This window comes from Cyclospora cayetanensis, unplaced genomic scaffold (genome assembly GCF_002999335.1).
Source record: "Cyclospora cayetanensis isolate NF1_C8 unplaced genomic scaffold, CcayRef3 CcayRef3_contig_279, whole genome shotgun sequence".
NCBI lineage: Eukaryota > Apicomplexa > Conoidasida > Eucoccidiorida > Eimeriidae > Cyclospora > Cyclospora cayetanensis.
The window spans coordinates 1-19149 of NW_020312235.1; the positions used below are offsets into that span (position 1 = coordinate 1).

At 51.7% G+C, this 19149-nt stretch overlaps 4 protein-coding genes across 4 annotated transcripts; 2 read left to right on the plus strand and 2 right to left on the minus strand.

The window, feature by feature from the left end:
* The first annotated feature begins 2455 nt into the window (after positions 1-2455).
* On the plus strand, positions 2456-3665 carry LOC34622266 (40S ribosomal protein S18). Its single transcript, XM_022735437.1, has 2 exons — positions 2456-2659; positions 3402-3665. The coding sequence occupies exons 1-2, from the start codon at positions 2456-2458 to the stop codon at positions 3663-3665; spliced, it is 468 nt and encodes a 155-aa protein (XP_022587160.1).
* A 3910-nt stretch (positions 3666-7575) lies between these two features.
* On the minus strand, positions 7576-9957 carry LOC34622267 (26S proteasome non-ATPase regulatory subunit 14 homolog). The gene is made up of 6 exons (XM_026338573.1): positions 9802-9957; positions 9448-9544; positions 9087-9221; positions 8662-8802; positions 8050-8234; positions 7576-7809 (listed from the first exon to the last, which is right to left on the minus strand). Exons 1-6 carry the CDS (start codon positions 9955-9957, stop codon positions 7576-7578), a joined length of 948 nt encoding a protein of 315 aa, XP_026194358.1.
* Positions 9958-10799: 842 nt separating this feature from the next.
* Positions 10800-18171, plus strand: LOC113147577. Its single transcript, XM_026338567.1, has 5 exons — positions 10800-11178; positions 11247-11404; positions 12652-12676; positions 17472-17656; positions 18025-18171. The coding sequence occupies exons 1-5, from the start codon at positions 10800-10802 to the stop codon at positions 18169-18171; spliced, it is 894 nt and encodes a 297-aa protein (XP_026194352.1).
* LOC34622270 lies at positions 15840-16361 on the minus strand. The gene is made up of 2 exons (XM_026338571.1): positions 16176-16361; positions 15840-15992 (listed from the first exon to the last, which is right to left on the minus strand). Exons 1-2 carry the CDS (start codon positions 16359-16361, stop codon positions 15840-15842), a joined length of 339 nt encoding a protein of 112 aa, XP_026194356.1.
* Positions 18172-19149: the final 978 nt, after the last annotated feature.

Consider the following 19149-nt stretch of genomic DNA (forward strand, 5'->3'; position numbering starts at 1 on the left):
TGCCTGGAGAGTGGCAATAGTGCGGACCTTCTTTCACTGTCCTACACGCAGTTGGTATCGAGGAACAGGTTGGGAACAGTGAAATGACGAGAAGGGGGTTAAAGAAGTAGGTGAACTAAGCTACATTTGCACCTGCATACTGCAATAGCAATATCAACTGAGAACTGGTGGAGGTTCACTTTTAGGTTCGTCAGTTCGTGTCGTTCTTTCTGGAAGAGTAGTGTTAGCTCAATAAAAGCAGGCGCAATGTTGTGCGTGTTTGATCAAGATGCGATGTGCATCTAGCAGTGAACCGGCGGAGTGCCTAGGGGGGGGGGCTAACAAGCTCCTCTCCTCATGCCGAGAATTTAACGGGTGTGGGAAGGGGAAGTCAAGAGTTCTTTTCAGAAGCACTTTCAAATGAAGCTTTTATTAGATTGTATGAAGCCTGAAGTTCCAGTCTCTTACGGAAACCTTGAATGGAGCGTGATAGTGAGCTCGCCCGCTTGAGGGACGGAAGAAAACAATGAACAAAAAAATCAGATCTAGTCGCTCGTCACATTCGATAAATTCTTTGCAAACACAAAAGAAGCAGGGGCTACTAAAGAGCCCTAGTGGCTGCTAAGTGGGGGCGGTTGCAGAGGAACCCCAGCAAGTGGCGCTAGTGGACAATCCGCTAGCTGAACGGAAAGATGTGTGCACTCATGGCAAATGGTAGCGGTGGCAAGAGGTGCGTCAGAAGGGTCGTTAACATGTAAGAACACAGAATTGGCATCGCCATCAGCAAGACCGGGGGCACAATCAGCGTCAGGCACACAGGAGGGAACATGCAAAGATACGGAAGAAGCAACAACTTCATCGGCACCGTTACACATGATGCCACGGGGCGAAGGGGAAAGGGCTGAGGCGGAACCACCAGCGTCTACCGAGTAAGCGTCGCAGGCGAGGCCTCCGAAATGCTCCATGAGGAGGGAAGGGGAAGTCTGATGGTCCGCGTTAGTGAAGGCTTCACAGATTGCAGGGGATTCCGTAGCGGGAAATTCAATGGAAGCAGAATAGACCTTCTGTATTTCAGCTGACGGTTCCACAGCCCCTTCATTTACGTCACTCACTTTTCTAGTAAAGTCTTTACAAAAAGAGTACAACAGGCATCCGAATAAAAGCGAAACGCTGTGGAAAATCGCGAAAGCCGCCTCCCCGCTCCAGGATGCAATAACAGACATGCATGGTGTGTTGTCCGCGGTCTCAACTTCGGGTAAAGCGGCACTGAGCTCGAGCGCTGCAGGTGTATGATGAAACGCAGTCCCACAGCAGTCATCGGTGTCCGTGGCGGGAGCCACCGTCAAGAGACGTCCAGGAAGTGACGCGACGATGGGATCCACGACGATTTGATGTAACACAGGCTCAGAAGGGCTCAGATTAGCATCCACACACGCTTCGAATGAGACATCAGGCGTTGGCGCCGGAGAGTCCCCAGGGAGCCTAGTTGGAATATCTGTGAGTTCATATGGGGCGCTGGTCCCGGTAAAGTTTCGGTTAACGCCAATCCACGGGAATAGCTGCTTGCCAGTTACTAGATTGTACAGAGCAGCAAAAGGCCACAGGATACAATGACAAAGCCGCTCGCCTAGACAGGTGGTGGAAATAAGCGTTATAGCAGTGATAGCAAAAGTGAGTCCTAGCACTGCCCATAGTATCCATCCTAAGACCATGGCGGCTCGGCCAGCGAAACGGTTATGGGAACTCTTAGGGCTTAGCGCATCGGGCGTCTTCGCATAACTTCAAAGTTCACACCCAGAAGGCACGCTGGGAGCAGCCTCAGAATTAGCAGTGTCACGGTCACAAAATGAATCTTTGTCGTTTAAGAGCCTGCATATTTTTTGCAGTTCAGGCCAAATGAGTAGGCAAATTAAGAAAAGTGGACAAGGGCACACTGAATGAGTCGTGCCGTGACTAGCCGTGGAGAACAGTAGATAATAAAGAAGGATGAGAAGGGCGGTGCCCCCAATTTAGTGTTACAAGAGCAAATAAGTCAGATCAATCAGAAAGAAAGGGCAGATAAGTTGATCAACAGTGGTACACACAAAAGACCGGGATGTGAAGCAATGAATGTGGACCGCTCACCCAGCCAGGGGCTCCTTATGATGCCATTTCGTGTAGCATGCATCCTACATGTTCTCTGGCGAATTAGGGAAATATGCATTTCTTCAACCCCAAGCATTGTCCCTTCAAAATTCACCAAAACACTTTTATTATTTTATTTTCCCTGCTGCAGTATAATTCAGAGCTACCTGCTTTATTCTAGTTTACAAGCGTACCTGTGCCGTGCACGTACCTGTGGGGAGCCCCCATGCGGGGAAAGCCCCTACCACGTAGGGGCTCTTGTATTTGCGGTTCCCCTCGAATTCTGTCGTGTCCACCTCGAAGTTCATTTCTGGTGGGTCTCCCCGCGTGGCGCTGTAACTTGTTCCTGAAAATGTCTCTCCGCGCCGCGAACATGACAGACTTCCAGCACATTCTTCGTGTGCTGAACACCAACGTAGATGGCCGAGAGAAAGTGGTGATTGCCCTCACCGCCATCCGCGGCATTGGACGGCGTATCAGTTCTCTCATCTGCAAGAAGGCAGACATCGACACCGACAAGAGGGCTGGTGAACTTACAGCTCACGAAATCAGCAAGGTATTGGCTGCTGCTCCCCGCTTCCACGAGTCCCCAACCTTCGGTTCTCTCTGTGTCTGTCTATATCGATCATATTATATAATTATTGCCCCATACTCGTTCTCTTACATCTCTGTAGTTTCCTATGGCTCGGCTCCAGCTCCACCTTGAGGGGCCCTTGGGACCTGGGCATAATTGCCTTAGGCTGAAACCGCTTGAACGGGTGGCTTCCCCATAGCGGTGTTACCTTTCCCCAGCTGCTGCTAGCTTCTGTTCGGTCTGTAACTGTTGCTGGCCTCTCCATGTCACCATATGCCTTTAGAGGGTACTATTATTTTGTGCCTTTTATGTGAGTCGCTGTGGAATACGGGCTTTCTTGCACCACTTTTTTTGCAACATTTTTTTTCGGAGAGTTTCCCCATAGGCTGTTTGTGCCGATTGTGTAATCTTGGCAGCGGTAAACTTGGAATCTGTGCAGTTGTTTGTCGGAGCGCTGCTTTTGGAGAGTGCGTGTGCCTAGATGCGGGTAATTTAGCATCTCGGTGTGTGCGGCGTGAAGCTGCGGATGCACAATTGTATGTTATATGCGAATATGTTCTCCATGTTTCTTGTGGGCCCTGCCATTTACCCCCGCTCTCTAACTGCGCTGGAGTGCATGTTGTACGGCCTCCTGCCTTCTTGGGAGATGAAGCTCTGCCATTGGTTGCATTTGTGGTCCTTTAATCATTGAAGGCTCTTTGTTTGTGCGTGTGTTGTGTCTTAGATCGTTGCTATCGTCGCGAGTCCCACGCAGTTTAGCATTCCTTCCTGGTTTCTCAACAGGCAAAAGGACGTGAAGGACGGCAAGTCGCGCCATGTGTCTGCCAACAATCTTGACTCTGTTTGGCGTGAGGACTTTGAGCGCCTAAAGAAGATGCGTCTCCACAGGGGGTTGAGGCACTACTGGGGTCTTAAGGTGAGGGGTCAGCATACCAAGACAACCGGCAGACACGGCAGAACCGTCGGTGTTGCGAAGAAAAAGTCGTAAAGATAAAGACTTGCACGGCATACCTGGCGGACGGCTGGCTGGACTGCTGCTTGGCAGCCTCCTTCGGCGTGTCAGGCACCTCGAGGGGCAGTGGGTGGCTGCTGCCGCTCGATGCTGGGTAGGCCACCCACAAGAATTCTTCAGTAGCATGGACCTGATCCTTTGAGCTTTTCTTTCAAATGAAGATGAGGCATAAAGGGGTTAACAGCTTTTTAAAGGGCCGGTAGAGCGTGTGGGTGTAGAGGTAGGGTAAGCTGTGTCGTTGTAGTAGCCTCTACATATAGGCAAGAGCAACTTGGCTTAGGCTTTCTCCATAAGCCCAATTAGAGAGGAGCGATGGTTGTTGAGTCAGGGCTTTGCGTTGTTGGTAGAAAGTGGCGTTTTCAAAAACTGCACTTTGAGTGCGAGGGACTCTCTGTCCTAGTATTAGCGAGGAGTACCCAGGGTGCAGTAGGGGACTTGACTCTCGGGGTACGTTGATAGGCAGGCCTGCATCACATTGCATTCCTTGGTGGGTTCATCCTATGCTGTGCTTTTCGAAAATGATACAGTACAAGTGTACACAATTGTGTGGCGTGGATAGGGCTAACCGCGTTAACTACGGAGAACATATTATCAGTATACGAGTGTACGTGCGTACGCAAGCAAATATTAATGCACGTGCCCTTCAGCGCGTTTTATGGAGGTTCTTCCCATTAGGGCGTTGTCGGTGTCTATCGCACTATCTCTGCATGCAAATAAGTACACCCCCTGGGTTCATCAGCTAGTGGTAGCGATAAACGAGGTCCAACCCACATTTTTGCGCCTCTCGGCACGCAAACTGGTCTATTTCCTTTTGATTCTTCCTTAAAGCGGGCCTTGTGAGAGAAGGAACGGATGACCCCCGCCGTCTATTTGCTGTCGTTGATCCCGTCGCGAAAAAGTGGCATACCGATGCGCAGTTGAAGAATGAGTATCGAAAATATAGGAAAATGAGCAGATACATGGGTTCTAACAAGAAGGTGCAGAGACAATGGAGGGCTGGTAGTTTTAGGTGAGCGAGAAAGAATTTCATTAACAAAGTGATTCCTTCGCTGAGATATGCTTGTTACACAGAGTGAGGCTTTCAGTTTCTTGTCATGACGTCTTGAGCGGTACGGAGAGGTACAAGTTGCCTTTTCGAGACACCACGGTTCAGGCGTAGATAACATAGGTTCTACCGGCCAGCAAAATTTTCAGTCAAGCAGTTTGCTTCTTGCGAAAGCAGGTAAGGGGGAGTAAAAATATAGTACTGAAGTTCTTATTGTATAGGGTTAATGTACTCCTGTCACCATGGGCTTGCCAGAGGTGTCGGCCGTGTGTTGCACAGATAAGTAATCACGTACAAGCTGTAACTGCTGCTCACCTCCCAAAGCCATTGTATTCATGCGTTTTCTGCATCTGCCTCCCTTGGATTCATGGGAAAAGTAGATGTCAATGGCGTGGAGTTGCACCCATTTGGATCCTCTAGAGCTTCTGTATTAGATATCAGCTGTGGTTGTCGCTAAGGGTTAGCGCGCGTTTGCTTCCGTAGAGGTCGTTGCTTGTATTAGCATTGTGGTCTTAACATCTCCCCTCCGCAGTGTGCACACCAATGCATGTCATGTCAACGGAGAGAATCCCGAAATTCGGCCGAGTGCAGATCTAGCAGAAACGCGAATACCGCCCAGGAACTCAGCAATTATTTACAAACGTACACCGCCAAGAATGTGGAGCCCCTTCACACACATGTATATATCTACACATAGGACTAAATATACTTGCATGTTGGCGTACAGCTGCACTGGCGTTCCGGTGCATGCATCACGCGTGAAAAGAGTTGCGCATATATGGATGTAGTTTTTGTGTTGAATAAGGTAGCACTGTGGATGCCACATAGGTTACGGCCATTCGGCAACACTGCGACTTGCAGCACATCAGCAACAATTAATGCATTAACATCCAGAGGAACATGACAACTGAATCAGCCGAGTTGCCTGTACAATTACATGGATCGCCAAGGCATGAGCTTAGTTTGTGGTGTCTGTTATTTGTTTTACACATGGAATAGTGCGTTGCCAAGCTTGCGACGAACCCCGTGAGCAGCAGACTGCACAATTTATCAAAGAGGCATGCACCTCTCAGAGACTGCGACACAATAGCAGCAATCATATGCGTGCAAATGCAGCTAACGTCACCGTTGACGGAGCTGCTGCTCTTGCTGCTGTCATTGATATTGGGAGGGGGCAGGGGCAACAAGAGCAAGGGGTATGGTGCAAGCGTGGATGCTGTTTTGTTGCGATCGAGCGAGGTGCTAGATGCAGACACAGCCTCTCTGAAGTAGCAGACCGCAAAGTCACTTTGGTTGCGCTCCATTTCGCTGCACAAAATAATCCGAGCAGCAGCCAGAAGTATCTATGAGAGACAATAGAGGGGTATGCGGTACCAGGATGCGGTATCTCAGTTTTTTGTGGAAGCATGTGATAGTGAAGAGAACAAAGCTTGGGAGAGTTGGATATACAGTGGCAGAGATGAGAGAATTGAATTTCGCGCGTGTGTTACGTACACCGAAGCAACATTAGATGTGGGGGCACAGTGTGTGGCAGAAAGTAAGAAAACAACTGTACAAATAGGAAAAAGCAATACAGGCAGAAGGCATCTTACTTGCTGTGGTCGGCTCGGCATGCAATTGAACATAGAGGTCCATTTCCAACTGATCACCTGTCCGCTCCCAGTGACACAGAAGAACTCTAAAACTTAAGTGCACGAACGAGGCTCCCAAAGGGCTCACTCACGGGGCCTAAGGGCGAGCAGTGGTTATTGCATGACGCTACATCATAGATGCGTTGTGACAATCGTCTGCAAGGCAAGTGACGAGAAGATTAGGCACTGTAGAGCAGCTGCAGAAGGCATAGAGCCCCTCGTGGGTCGGCAAAGGAATGAGGCTGGAAGAGTGGCAAAGGCACCGCATTCCTTCCCTCGGACAGAAACTGGTATTGCAGAAATAAGGAGAAAGCGGACTACATAAAATCAAGTAAATGAGTATCCGAGGCACAGAAATGCCAGAAGAAGCCCCCCAGATGTGCGCCATATGGGTAGGCAGCGAGGAGGATACCTGGAGACAGAAAACGGGGGATAGGGGCGGCTAAGCTTCTATTAGAGTGCACCGCTACCTACGAAGGGTGCTATTGATTTCTCATCTGTAACACAGTGCAGGCATTTTTTCGTGTCTTTAGACAAACAGAGGGGAACCCATCCGACGAAATGATGGCGAAATGCTTGTTTTTCTCTATTGCCAAAGTCTTGCTTTTCCCACTACCGCATTTCAATATTGTCTCGGCAGGTTCTCCGTGAAAAACGCCTTGAAGAGCACATCGATCCTCTCAAGACACTTCGAATTGTTCGATTTGTGCTTTCATAGGCGTCCGAGCAGCTGTTCACGTACCCACTAGTCAATCAAAGTATTGTAGCGACCGTCCGGTCGCTGCCGTCTGGTACGAAGTGTGAGCTTCGCGCTTAAAATCATATCTGGAACTTGGAAAATTAAAACACAGAGTGCTCCAACTGTGCTTGTCATTTTTTCGAGCTACTAGGGTTGTCTACAATCTATGCCCATGGTCTAAGGTTTTAAAGTTACGCCGTTGCCCCGAAAGCTACAGCAAGGTACAGCGGGTAAGGGTTTCTTTAGGGAAAGTCCCTATCAGAGACCTAACCCCCTTTAACCCACAACAAGCATCCTTGATTGAGGAAAAATGGCAGCCCCTCAGGGACTCCAACATTGGGAATGTTCTCCAGTTCAGGGCTGTATGTGTCTGTATGCCTGGGTATGTTTCTTCCCTCCTTAAAAGGGCCAGCTTTCCGCAGTTGTGCTGGTCCTCTCTAAAACCCTGGCACGTGGAGTAGACCTTGCGGTTTAAAAGACGAGTGTCGATATCATGCTACCCAGAGACTGGAGCAGTGTGTCTGTTACCAGCGTGTCTAGGGTCGTCTGGAGCCTCATTTTGGCATCGACTTGCCCGGCTCGGTCCACGAGTAGCTGCTCGGGCTTCTTTTTGATTTCTTCTTCTATCATGGTAGTGTACTTAGCACTTAGAGACTTTAATGAAGCGACAGCCTCTTCTCTCTCACGATGATGATCCTCAAAATTCTGGGTGCATGACCACAAGCCGCGCATATGCATACCAGCATGCCTTTCTGCCGGGACATCAGAAAAAGCGGCAGTGATGCTTACAGCACCTCCTAGGACCCTGAAAGCTTCTACCAGGAAAGTTAGACAAAGATTCTGTCCTGACCTCTGCTCCTTTCCCCCCTCTTCCTTCCGTAAGAGTCAGTCGTGGCCTCTACTTCTTCCCACCTATCCCCCTTCCCCCACTTCTTTTCCTCATACCTGCAGCTTAAGGGCATCATTCCATTTGTTTTTGTGAAGATTCGTGAGCATCTGATGTTCTAGCTCTCCTTTCCTGCAGTTGATTGCAATCGAATAGTAGTTCCTGTTGAGTCCGTGAACCAAGGCAGTGATGGTAGGACGCTGCAGATGGCCAATATTAGAAGTTGTCTGACGGGGCTCTTGGCCTACGTGCAACAGCAACGCCCAATGCAGCATATAGAGGTGGGGAACAAGCAAGCATTGAGGCATTGGAAACAGAGACATGCACAACGACGGCGCATTTCGTAGACGGACTCACGAACCGACTGCACAACGTGACATTGATTCCGGGAAGTGGTCTTAAGGAAGGGTGTTAGACGAACAAGGACGCAAATGTAAAGCAAAAAGACGCCCAGAAAGCAATAGGAGAGTCAAAAGGTCTGGATTGGTCACTCGAGGAGTAAGAAAATTGTCCAAGGAAGGAAGGACAGCGCGTTTCTTTGGATGCAGGCTGTTGTTCGTGCATGTGTTTCCGATAGTTCCTTTGCTGCATATAGCTTCTCGAACAGGCCTATTTCAAAAAGCTGTTTCCTTAGCTAGGCCTTGCTTTAGTGGCCATTAGTGTGAGCTCACCGAGCATCACGAGGTGGGGGTTGATGAGTCGGAAGCAGTCCATCACGACTTTTCCCTTCACTGACTGTATCGGGTCGATCACTACTCCAACTGCTCGCTGGTTCAGCTGCTCGAAGCTCTGCTGCGTACTGACGTCGGTCCCTGAGAAATACACAAGCGCAGGATATGAGATATCCTTATCAAAGGCCAAAGCGCTGTAATATGGAGAATTTTCGCCACTACGACGCGGGCACTAGGAGGCAGTTGGTCGACACAAGAGGACATGGAAAACTGATTAGCATAACGAACCGTCATATGGAGCATGACCATAACCTTATCATGCAAAACCTCACAAGAAGCACCAACAGCTGCAGCAACATGAATTGTGGGAGCAGCAAGCATAAAATCGGTATCAGCCATTAGAAGCGTGTTTGCTACTACGATACCTGAAAACCAGCAACCGAAACCGGGGTGAGAGTGGTACCAGCCAACAACCATCTCCGGCCTGCCGGTCCTTTTAAGTTGTTCTAGCATTTCCGTCTGGTAAACGTAATCCACTGCCTCGATAGACACGCTGTTGCCTGCACCAACAACAAAATAACAGCGTGCACCCGACCTATGGACCGACTGAGAAGCATACCAAGAAATTAGCAATAAGGGACCGGCCACCCCCAAAAGAACCACTTATGTGCAACAGAAAAAGCTATTAAGCGCACTTAAAAATGGGCAACGGGGAGAGGCTGCATCAGACAATAGGGAGAAGCGGTAAGGTTGTCGGAGGCAGATACAGGGCGAGCTGGTACTGACCGGATTGCGGCATTGAAAAGACGTCAACAACTCGAACAGTGTAATCGTCAATAAACTCTCCCAGCATCAACCCCATCACCTCCATGGGTACCCCCGCCTAAAACACAACCTTCAAACCCCGAAACCCCAGCGCGGTTATTCCTACGAGCACCCGCAGGGTTTCCCTTCCCCCAGGCCTCGTTTGACAACAGAGTCAGCAGCAAGAAACAGGCACAGACGCACACCAATGGAGCTGGCATGCAATACGCGAACTTGCCTCATTTCCCGGTCCCCTCCCCTCCCCTCCCCCCCTTGCAAAGGCAATGGCCAGACAAAATGTAGCAACGCACGGAGGCTTCTCTGGCAGCACCTCACCCGTCCATGTTTAAGCATCTTGAGGAGCGCGAGAGAAGAGATGTACACTTGTTCAGATGTATCCGGCAGATCCTGGCTGTCTGCTCCATTGCCAGGACCGACCAATCCCCCGAACTGCTGGAGAAGCCCCCGAAGCGACGGGGGCAGGCCTGCCATCTTTTCGACCGTAACTAAAGGGGGCGTGCACGTGCACAAGAGGAATTCCGTCGAAATGCAGACACGCACAGGTTGTGGACTTGATCTCCAAGGCTCGAGAGTTAATCACGAGATGCTGCAGCAGCAGCGAGAGGGATTCCACCAGCAGCAGTGTAACAGCACCTGCTGCGGCATACAGCTCGAGTCGCTAGCAGGTAGCAGGGAGAAATAGAAAGCAACACGCCGGAAGATGCTGCTGCTGTGCGTGCACGCAGCTTACTGCAGCATCAGCAGGGGGCAAGAGGGTGTAAGGCCAAGCACGATTCTAGGCAAATAAACGCGGAAAACTTCAAGAAAGTAGAAAGACGTGAACTTTCGTCGCAACCATGGGGTGGCAATTGATGAAGAAGCTTCTGTGGCATGCGGTTGTGTCTGCGGTTGTCGGTGGCGGCATCACTCTGGCATATCTGCAGCAGACATATATTTGGGCTTTATCGAATGTATTTATTCTTTTTAAATTCCTGGGAACTCTCCTGTTTGCTCCAGTTGTGCAATCGGTGAGGCAATGTCCCGCCGAAGCGGCCCACTCTCCAGTTTCCACTGCCAATCTCCTCCTACCACATTATTTGGTCACTTTAGAGTACTAAAGTCTTCCCTGATTCAGTTGCAACCGTAGGTGCCCTGCTGTGAGATGCCGCGTATACTGCCATGCATCATGAGTCGCAGCTCATGATGCTGCTGAGGATAAAGCTTGTGGAGAGGCTGCAAAGCCAGCTGTAGCATCCGCTGCGACATAGCAGCAACAGTACGGTTCGCAGCAAAGTCAGCTGCGGCCGCGAGTTTTCACGGCCCGTGCATGTACAATGCTCTGCCCGTCGTTCCGTCCAGGGAGATGGTTACGAGTTGGGGATGCATTTTTTCCACTGCGTTGCCGCAACGGCGGTCGGGGCTGTACAGCAATAGCAACAGCTACAGGAAGTGCCCACCTTTCGCCAGCTGACAACGCCCCTGGCTGCTACCCTTCGTGCGCCTCGCTTCGCGGAGTAGCCAACTGCACGCGAACGAGGGCCACCCCAGCAGCAGCTGCTGCTGCAGGAGAGCCCCTGCGGCAGGCAACTGAATCTGGCATCTTCGGCAGCAGCAGAAGCACCACTGGCATCGCCGGCGACAGCAGTAGGAGACTTAGGCAGTGTAAATGCCCAGGGCCTCCCGAGGGCGCGACTCTAGGAGAGGAGCTTTGCAGCACAATGGAACGCCTGCTGCAGCAGCGGCAAGCAAGGCCGGCTGAGGACGCTCTTGAATTGAAAGAGTGGGAAACTCTGTGGCTTTCGTGCATGCGACTGCTGCGGCGGCTGCTCCTGCGGCAACGCGAGTTGCTGGAACTGCAACGCCCAGGCAAGGGGCCTTCGCAGCAGCGGCAGGTCATGTGTGGGGCAGTTCTTGCTCGGATGTTGCGTTTGCTGGTCAAGTCGGGGCGTCCTGTACATTCTCCAGGCATGCTGAATGCAGCGCGAGCAGCACTTACTGCATTTCCTCCGCCTCCTGCGAGCTGCTGCACTGTGGCCGACCTCGTGAGGGGCTGCCGTGCTTTGCAGTCTCTGGGTGCTTTGAATAGACGCCAGCTGCTGCGGATTTTGGAGCAACAGCAGCACCAGATGCTGCAACGCGTGCAGCAGCCGCATCAACAGCAGCATGAGACAGCAGCGGCAGCATATGTTGAGCCCCTCAAAGCGGAGGATGCGGTGGCTTTGCTTGTACTACTAGCAGGAGCAGGGCTACGTCATGAACAGTTGCTGAAGGCTGCCTGCGACTGCTTGCTAGAACACTGCAGGAGGAGCGACATCCAATGTGGCGACAGCACCCATCAAAACTCCCAAGCCATGCGCCCTAAGCACCTCGCGGTGAGAGTCATTCTTGTGGATGCAACAGAGTAGGAGGCCCCTGCTCGCCTATCAAGCCACCAATTATGCTTTTAGAACTTCGGGTTTGTGGTGTTCAGGCCTCGTCGTTTGCCCTTTGCAAGTTGGCCTTTTCGCACCCCTTCCTCGACCACCTCTTCACTGAGGCGATCCCCCGCCAACTGCAGCAGCAGCAACAACTGCAGCAGCAGCAACAACTGCAGCAGCACCACCACCAGCAGCAACTGGGGCCTCGAGAGTGTGTCAACGTCTGCTACGCGCTTTGCGCCTCCTGTGTGACGGAGACACCGCTGTCTCCGCTGCAGCTACAGCAGCGCAGCAGGTTACTAGAGCAGCTGCTGCTGCTGCTGCAGAAACAGCAGGAAGAATTTGCTTCCTTGGGGCTTCGGGCCTTGCGGCAGCTGCAGATAGTGCATCTCTTTCTGACAGCCCCGCCGCCGCAGCAGCGAGACAGCAACAACAGCGGCAACAGCAGCAGCACATCGCTGCAGCACCAATTTCCGCTTCAGGACACGGTGCAGGTGATCCTTTCCCCAGTGCAACAGCAGCAGCTGACGGTAGATCCAACGGCAGTTGAGTGGCTGGTGGATGCTGTCGGTGTTCTGCGGTTGCCGCATGCCGTTAGAGTTTCAAAGGCCCAGAGACGGGCAGTACAGCGGCTCCTGCTGGCCGACAGAAGCAGCAGAGAGGCGCTGTTTCTTGTCAAGACGTCTGGTGTCTTTCCAGCATCAGCAGAGACAGTCACCCTTCCAGGAGCAGCCCTAGCAGCAGCTCCAGCTGTTGGGGCCTCAGCAGCAACAGTGCGAGCAGCGGCAGCAGCAGCCGCTGCTGAAGGGTCGACAGAAGTGACCTTGTGTGGCAGCCAAGCGCATCTGGAATTTGCCCTGGGCCCTTATGTACTGGACGTTGCATTTCCCGAGGAGAAGGTAGGCATTGAGATAGATGGAGAGAGTCACTGTTTCTTAAGGTCGAAATCCGAATTACAAGACCTTAAGTTCTCTAATGGAACAGCACATCAGATTCATCGGTGCACTCCAAAAACCTTGCTGAAGCAACGGGTCCTGCTGCAACACGGCTGGGTGCTTCTGCAGCTGCAGAAGCAGCACTGGAAGCAAACACAACTAGAGCATATCCTGCCGCTATTGCGGCAAGTATTGACAATGCGGCAAGCCCAGAAACAAATGCGAACGCAACAGCAGCGCGCTACTGTCGCCACAGATGCTGTCGAGGCAGGCAGCCCGAGTTGCAGCAAAGCCGCTAGAACAGACTAGTGCTGCAATGGGCATATTCTTTTCTTTGTACTTGTGGCAGGGTCGAATAAACAAGTCCCCCTTAACGAGAGAATACCATTTGGCGTCAGTTCACCCGCAGCATCTCCTTGAGGCATGTCCTGGCACGCCAGCAACAGCAGATTCCCTAGGATGGACTTCCCGCATGCGCTACTGCAGCCTCCGCAACTGGACCTGCTCTTGGAGGGCTCGAGTGCACATTGGCCCAAGTGTGTTGCTCACTGGCTTTAGAGCAGCCCTATTTGCACATAGAGCTGCTGCCAAAAATACAAGTAGTTGCTGCCTCGCTGCTGTGGTTGCTGCGGTTCTTAGGAAACTAATAAAGGACAAGTTACGGTTTAGAGCACTGTTATAGCAGCTTTCACTGCTTTGCTGTACCCTATGCCTCAGGTGCAGCCTTAACACATTTAGCGGGAGATAGTGGTAGTGGAGGTGCGTCAGCAGCGAAGTATATGTACACCCTATCGTGCTGCTGCAACCCGCATTGTAGAAGGGTTTGGCTGCTGCTTAGTGGGACCCCCAAGAAGATCAGCACGAACCCTTTGCCGTTACTTCCGGGTAGCACAGGACATGGGTAGTTGTTGCTGTTACCACAACTACTTCGAAGGAGAGAGGCGAAACGCCGCTCAGCCCAGCATTCCAAGTAGGCCACCTTCTCCCAGCCGTTTACTTCAATTATCTGCAGCAAAAGGGGCAGCAGTACGCCTAGCACTAGCTAGCAGGAAGGTGTTGAGATGAGTGTAATCTTGCACCTTAGGTTCTTGGCCGTGTGCACTTAGTGCCTGTAAGATAGGGTGAAGGCTTTTCTGAATTCTAGGGCTTAAGAGAGTAGCATGTACGTCTGTCTGCCCGTCTTTAGCCTGCACTACAGAGAGGCGTAGGGGTGCCGTCATCGGCGTAGGTGTAAGGAACAGCCTGGGGATCTTTGAGGCTCCTTGGGGGCTTTCAAACGGAGGCAAGCACAGCGTGCAGCTCAGTTGATGCTGTTGCTGCACCTCCCGTTGTTCATGCTGCTGTGGTGGTTTGATGCCGCATTCAATGAGTGTTTTTTGTGGGTTCAGTAGGCACCCCTCCTCTGTGGCAAGAGTGAAGGCCCCTGCCGCCTTTTGCTCTAGGGAGGGAGCTCCATTCCCAGCCCGCGTTTCTGATACAGTGCCTGGTCCTTTTCTAGGCGCGTGGAGAGCTACGATATCCGCTATGGGCACTTTGTATGAGCAGTAGATGAGTTGCTCTTCTATTCCTCGGGCACAGGAAAGCAGCAGACAGAGTGGGTGTAGATCTGAAGAGGGGAGCTCTGAGGGCTCCATCGGAATGTAAATTTAGCCTGAAAACCGTTTTTTTGAGCGTTAGTTTCTGAATTCGAAAATCATGCTTCTTTAGAGAATTTGACGTTGTGCCTTCCTCCAGGGGCTTTGTGATCGGGGTTTTGCGGCAGTCTGCCTTAGTGTCTGTGCGAAACACTAACGATAACTCCGGAACTAGAACCTCTACTTTGTACTGAATTTAGCGAATGCCTGGATGGGGAGCGGGAGGTCTCCTGCGGCTCTCCGATGGCCCTTGTATCCCCAAGGGGCTGGCTCGACTAGCCTAACAAGGGCCCGACTCAAGCAACCAGTTAGCAGAACGGATAGAGCGATTTATCGATGCAGGAATGTAGGAATTTAACGCTCACTTTATGAGCTTGCTGGAAACTTTCGCCTTGGTTTCTCGTCAAACGGAACCCATCAAGCGAGCAGAAGGTTCAGGGTCACTCAGGAAAAGACCTCGAAATTCTGGGGCTACGTGCGAGGTTAACTTTGATTTAGGCTGCCTTATCAAAGCAAGGCACGCACTGACGCAGGTTTTCTGCCGTTTTAGTACCTTCTACAATGCCCTTTCTGGTGGAGCCTGAACTCCCGGCATTATCCATACTCACATTCAGGCACTTGTTTAGGGAAAAAGATGTACAATGAACGACCAAACTCAAGCCCTTGCATATTGCGAGTGTCTCAATTCTCCCTATTTTTTGACTCTTCTCTGACTCCTGCTTGACTACCATCGACGCTCTTCGCCGTTTGCCGGCAGCTCCGGCTTTGCTTGGTAACTGGTGCTTGCCTAGCAAGTGTTTTTGGAGCCGTTATTCCCAGCCTCGCATGCCTAAAATATGCTCCAAGCTGTATCTTCTCAACAGATTGTAGCAACCGTCTGCCACCAAGCCTGCAGTGATGCCCCTTAAGCGGAGGTGTTTCTGCGGACCATTGGAAACAGAATAATCACCTGGAGGATTTGACCTCATTCTGAGCATCTACTGATACTTGCTGATTTTCTCTTTAGCATGAAATTGATGAACAAGCACTGAAGCCACACGAAACCGAGGCCAATGTGCTATTAGGCATACAGAGAGTTACCTGCAGTTCAGGGTGTAGGCAGTTCCGCCGAAGTAGGGAACAAGGAATAACAAGCACGGAGTCCGAGCTCTCTGTCAACCCCAACAAGGCTCGATGAAGCGGACGACGCCTCCTATAAATTCTTAGGCCTACCTTCTTCCTTGCACTTGGTACCGCCCTCACTTTTTTGCTATGCGCAGTTCAACCCTCCCATCCTCTACAGCCGCCTTCCCGCAAGGTATGGAATAGGGCATATGCCCAATAGTTTTTCAGTGCATCTCAATGATGCTTTGAAAATTGTAGAGCGGCTATACCACGCTCTACATCTACTATCGGAAAAGGTGGGGTCTGTAGCCGTATCGCTTGAGCCAGCCCTCCCGCGCCAGCTGCATCATGCCCATCCTGGCCAACCGAGTAAAACGAAATACACCCCGACTGTAACCACCCATCATGCAGCGCATTCGAATGCGCCCTATGCCCACCTGCACACAGAGCATACATCACAAGCCACAATCCCCAGAGGAGTCACGAATTTTCTTCTATAAGCTGCAAATCCCCATGCATTTTCAAGGCAGAGAAAGCTAAGGAGGCAAGCAACAACTGCATCAACAGCTCCTCTGGTTCAAAAAAAACGGGCTCCATCCCCCCTCCTCCCCATTCCTCACTTTGTGCATTATTGGTACAGGCCCCTTGAAGCCAAGGTTCTCATACACGTTTCGGTAGACTCTACCGTTCACTTCGTGAGTATCGAAGGCAATTCGCGACAAAATGTCACGCTGCACTCGCTGATTAAAAGAAGGAAACCCTGCGGGAGGAGGATTTAATACAGGGCCAGGGTTACGGGCCGCCATCTCGTGCTGTTCCTGCTGATATCACGCGTTCGAGCATCGATCACCAGGTCCCATCTATCACTTTCTGTTCGCCTATGAGCCCCTCTACCACTCCTTCTCCCCGGAAATTTGCTGAACCTTCCCTTGTTTCTCGGGAGCAGCAAGTCTTTTGCTCCACTACTGCAGCAGTCCTCTGCAAAACCATAGCCGCGGCAACAGCGACCCAAGTCCTCTCAGCTGGCGCACCAGTCTTCAAGACCGAAAGCCATTCCTCCTTCACCAGAGTCTGGGTTTGCTACTTCAGCTAATATCCCCGTTGGAGTAAGTCCGTAGTTATGCTACAGCGACATTCGCCAAGCGCTCAACCGCTCTGTGGGAGAGGCCCCTATGTAGGGGGCCGAAGGGCCCTAAAGCGGGGGATAGAGACAAGCAGCACGCACACGGATTTGCAAAACAGATAGAAAAGGAGCAACACTCTGTACATCCGTTCTTCTGTAACCGCTGCATGTGCTGCAGCGGCCGCAAGCGCAGCAGTGCTGGCAGCGGCAGCCTGCTGCGGTCGCAGAAGTGCCACCCGTATTGCCAGTTTCACGTCTCCAATTTTCCAGTGTGTATCTGTTTCTTCCTCTTTGATTTATTTTCGGGAGGGGTGAACAGAGACAAGAGAGTGGGGACTACCCGGCTGACAGAGGTGCTGCTCCAAACGACCTCCAGCCCCCAGGTGCTCCGCACTCAGTGAGCAGACAAGCAAAATAAAGTACCCACACGCCCCCCCTTGGTGTGCCCACAGACCGTTTCCAGGCGGCTCAGCAGCAGAAGCGCTGGCAGCGGCTAGAGCAGCATCACTAGCTTGAGTAATCGGCTCCCTGCAGCCTCCGGCCTTGTTAAAGTGCTGGTTGTCTATTATGTCAGAGAGGAGATCCGCAGGAGCGTCTGAGCAGAAGCCTTGAGCACCGGTATTGGCACAAACGACAGCACCTGGCAGAAACACCACCCCATCAGGACCACACTGCCAGTAAGCATCCCTGCCTGCTCACCCGTCCACTCTCTGTCTCTTAACGATGGAAATGGAGGGGGTAGAGACAGGGCCTCCCCCAACGAGTCCGCCGTCTTCAGGACCATCCGTGGGAGCCCCCGACAGCAGCAGCATTAGCAGCAGTAGCAGCAGCAGCAGCAGTGTGTCAGTGCCAGAGAAGCGATTCGAGGTGAAGAAATGGAGTGCCGTGGCACTTTGGGCCTGGGATATCGTTGTTGATAATTGCGCCATCTGCAGAAACCACATCATGGATCTCTGTATTGAATGCCAAGCCAACCAGGTGCAGCGGACACTACTAACCCATTGCATGAGACAGTAGTCGTCACCTACACTGTGAATTTTCTTAGCACACAACAGGCTTACCAGGGACAAGCCGAAACCATAAATCCTAGTAGATTCCAGATTTGAAACCCCAAATCCAAGCACGCATATCATAAGTAGCGGCTGTCTTCGACCCTGAACTCCAAGCCCATTATTATCTCCCTATAATGCATCCCAAGAGTGCTAGCTCTGTACTGCCCGTGGAAAAAACACTGCAGCCCAAGGGCAGTTTTCGAGAAAACCCCAAGCCCTGATCTCTCCTCGTGCCCGGGGTCTCTCTTAGCCTGAATTTCGGCTCTTTTTCGTCGTGTGCGGGTTGTGAATCAGAGCAACGCGAACTCCGAGGAGTGCACAGTTGCCTGGGGCGTGTGCAACCATGCATTTCACTTCCACTGCATCTCCAGATGGCTCAAGACCCGCCAAGTCTGCCCGCTGGACAATGCCGAGTGGGAGTTCCAGAAGTACGGAAGGTAAAGACAACCCAAAACAGGCCAGTTTTGCGTAGAGAAGGGGTACAAGGGCTCTCCTGGTGACCCCGTGAACCTCCTTGGACCACTAGCGCTCTCCTAATGGGCTACACAGATGCAGAGAACTCCTAAATAACCTCAGGACGCCCCAAGGCACCTTGCATGGGGGCCCAAGAATCTAGAAGGGCTCCCGTGGATTAGCCTACAGGAGCTCCGCTCCCGAGGTAGAGCATTTAGGGCTTACAGGAAGGCGTTAGCAGCAGCAGCCACTCTGAGCGCCGAAGTGGGGTGGGCGTGTGCGTGACTAGCGGGACCCCATGGGAGCTGAAATGGAGAGGCAGAGAGACCGCAGTTGCTACTCCTCTCTGTTTTCCCCATCCGTCCCGTGTGTGCCCTTTTCATGAACACTGGTGCATCATTTTTGCTGCTGGTGACCAAAATCGACAGGCGCCCACATGTACAGGATGGGGCTTACGAGAGTGGCTCTAGACGGCGGAGTACGAGCACCATCTCGTAGTGGGAACCATTGTGCTGTAGATTAGTTACTTACAGGAGAATGGGGGCAAATTACACGCATCCAGGAAGTAGACAGTGAAGAGGCTGCTTGCACGCGGGTTGTCAGGCTGGATGTCAGACCCCGCTCATGCCGTGCTACGCTATGCATTGATTTCTGCATAGAGGAACGATGGAAATTTTGTTGGAGCTTACCTTCACCAGTGTATTCAGATGGTCGAGCTTCGCCGATCTACCGAGATTGCCTTCCTTGAAAAGGTCCCATGAAAGGGCTTAGACCATTCCGTCTGCTGTTGCTCGTCTCGCACTGAGGCAATTAGACTAAGGGCCACCACGTTATTGGGACCTGCAAGGGCTTGAAGCCAATGCGCTACAACTAGACAAGATGCATAATTTATCGGTCATAAGCGCAAACAAGTCACTGGATTCTCTACACCTTGTGTCAGGAGTCTAGACACGAAGTTCTAAGGCA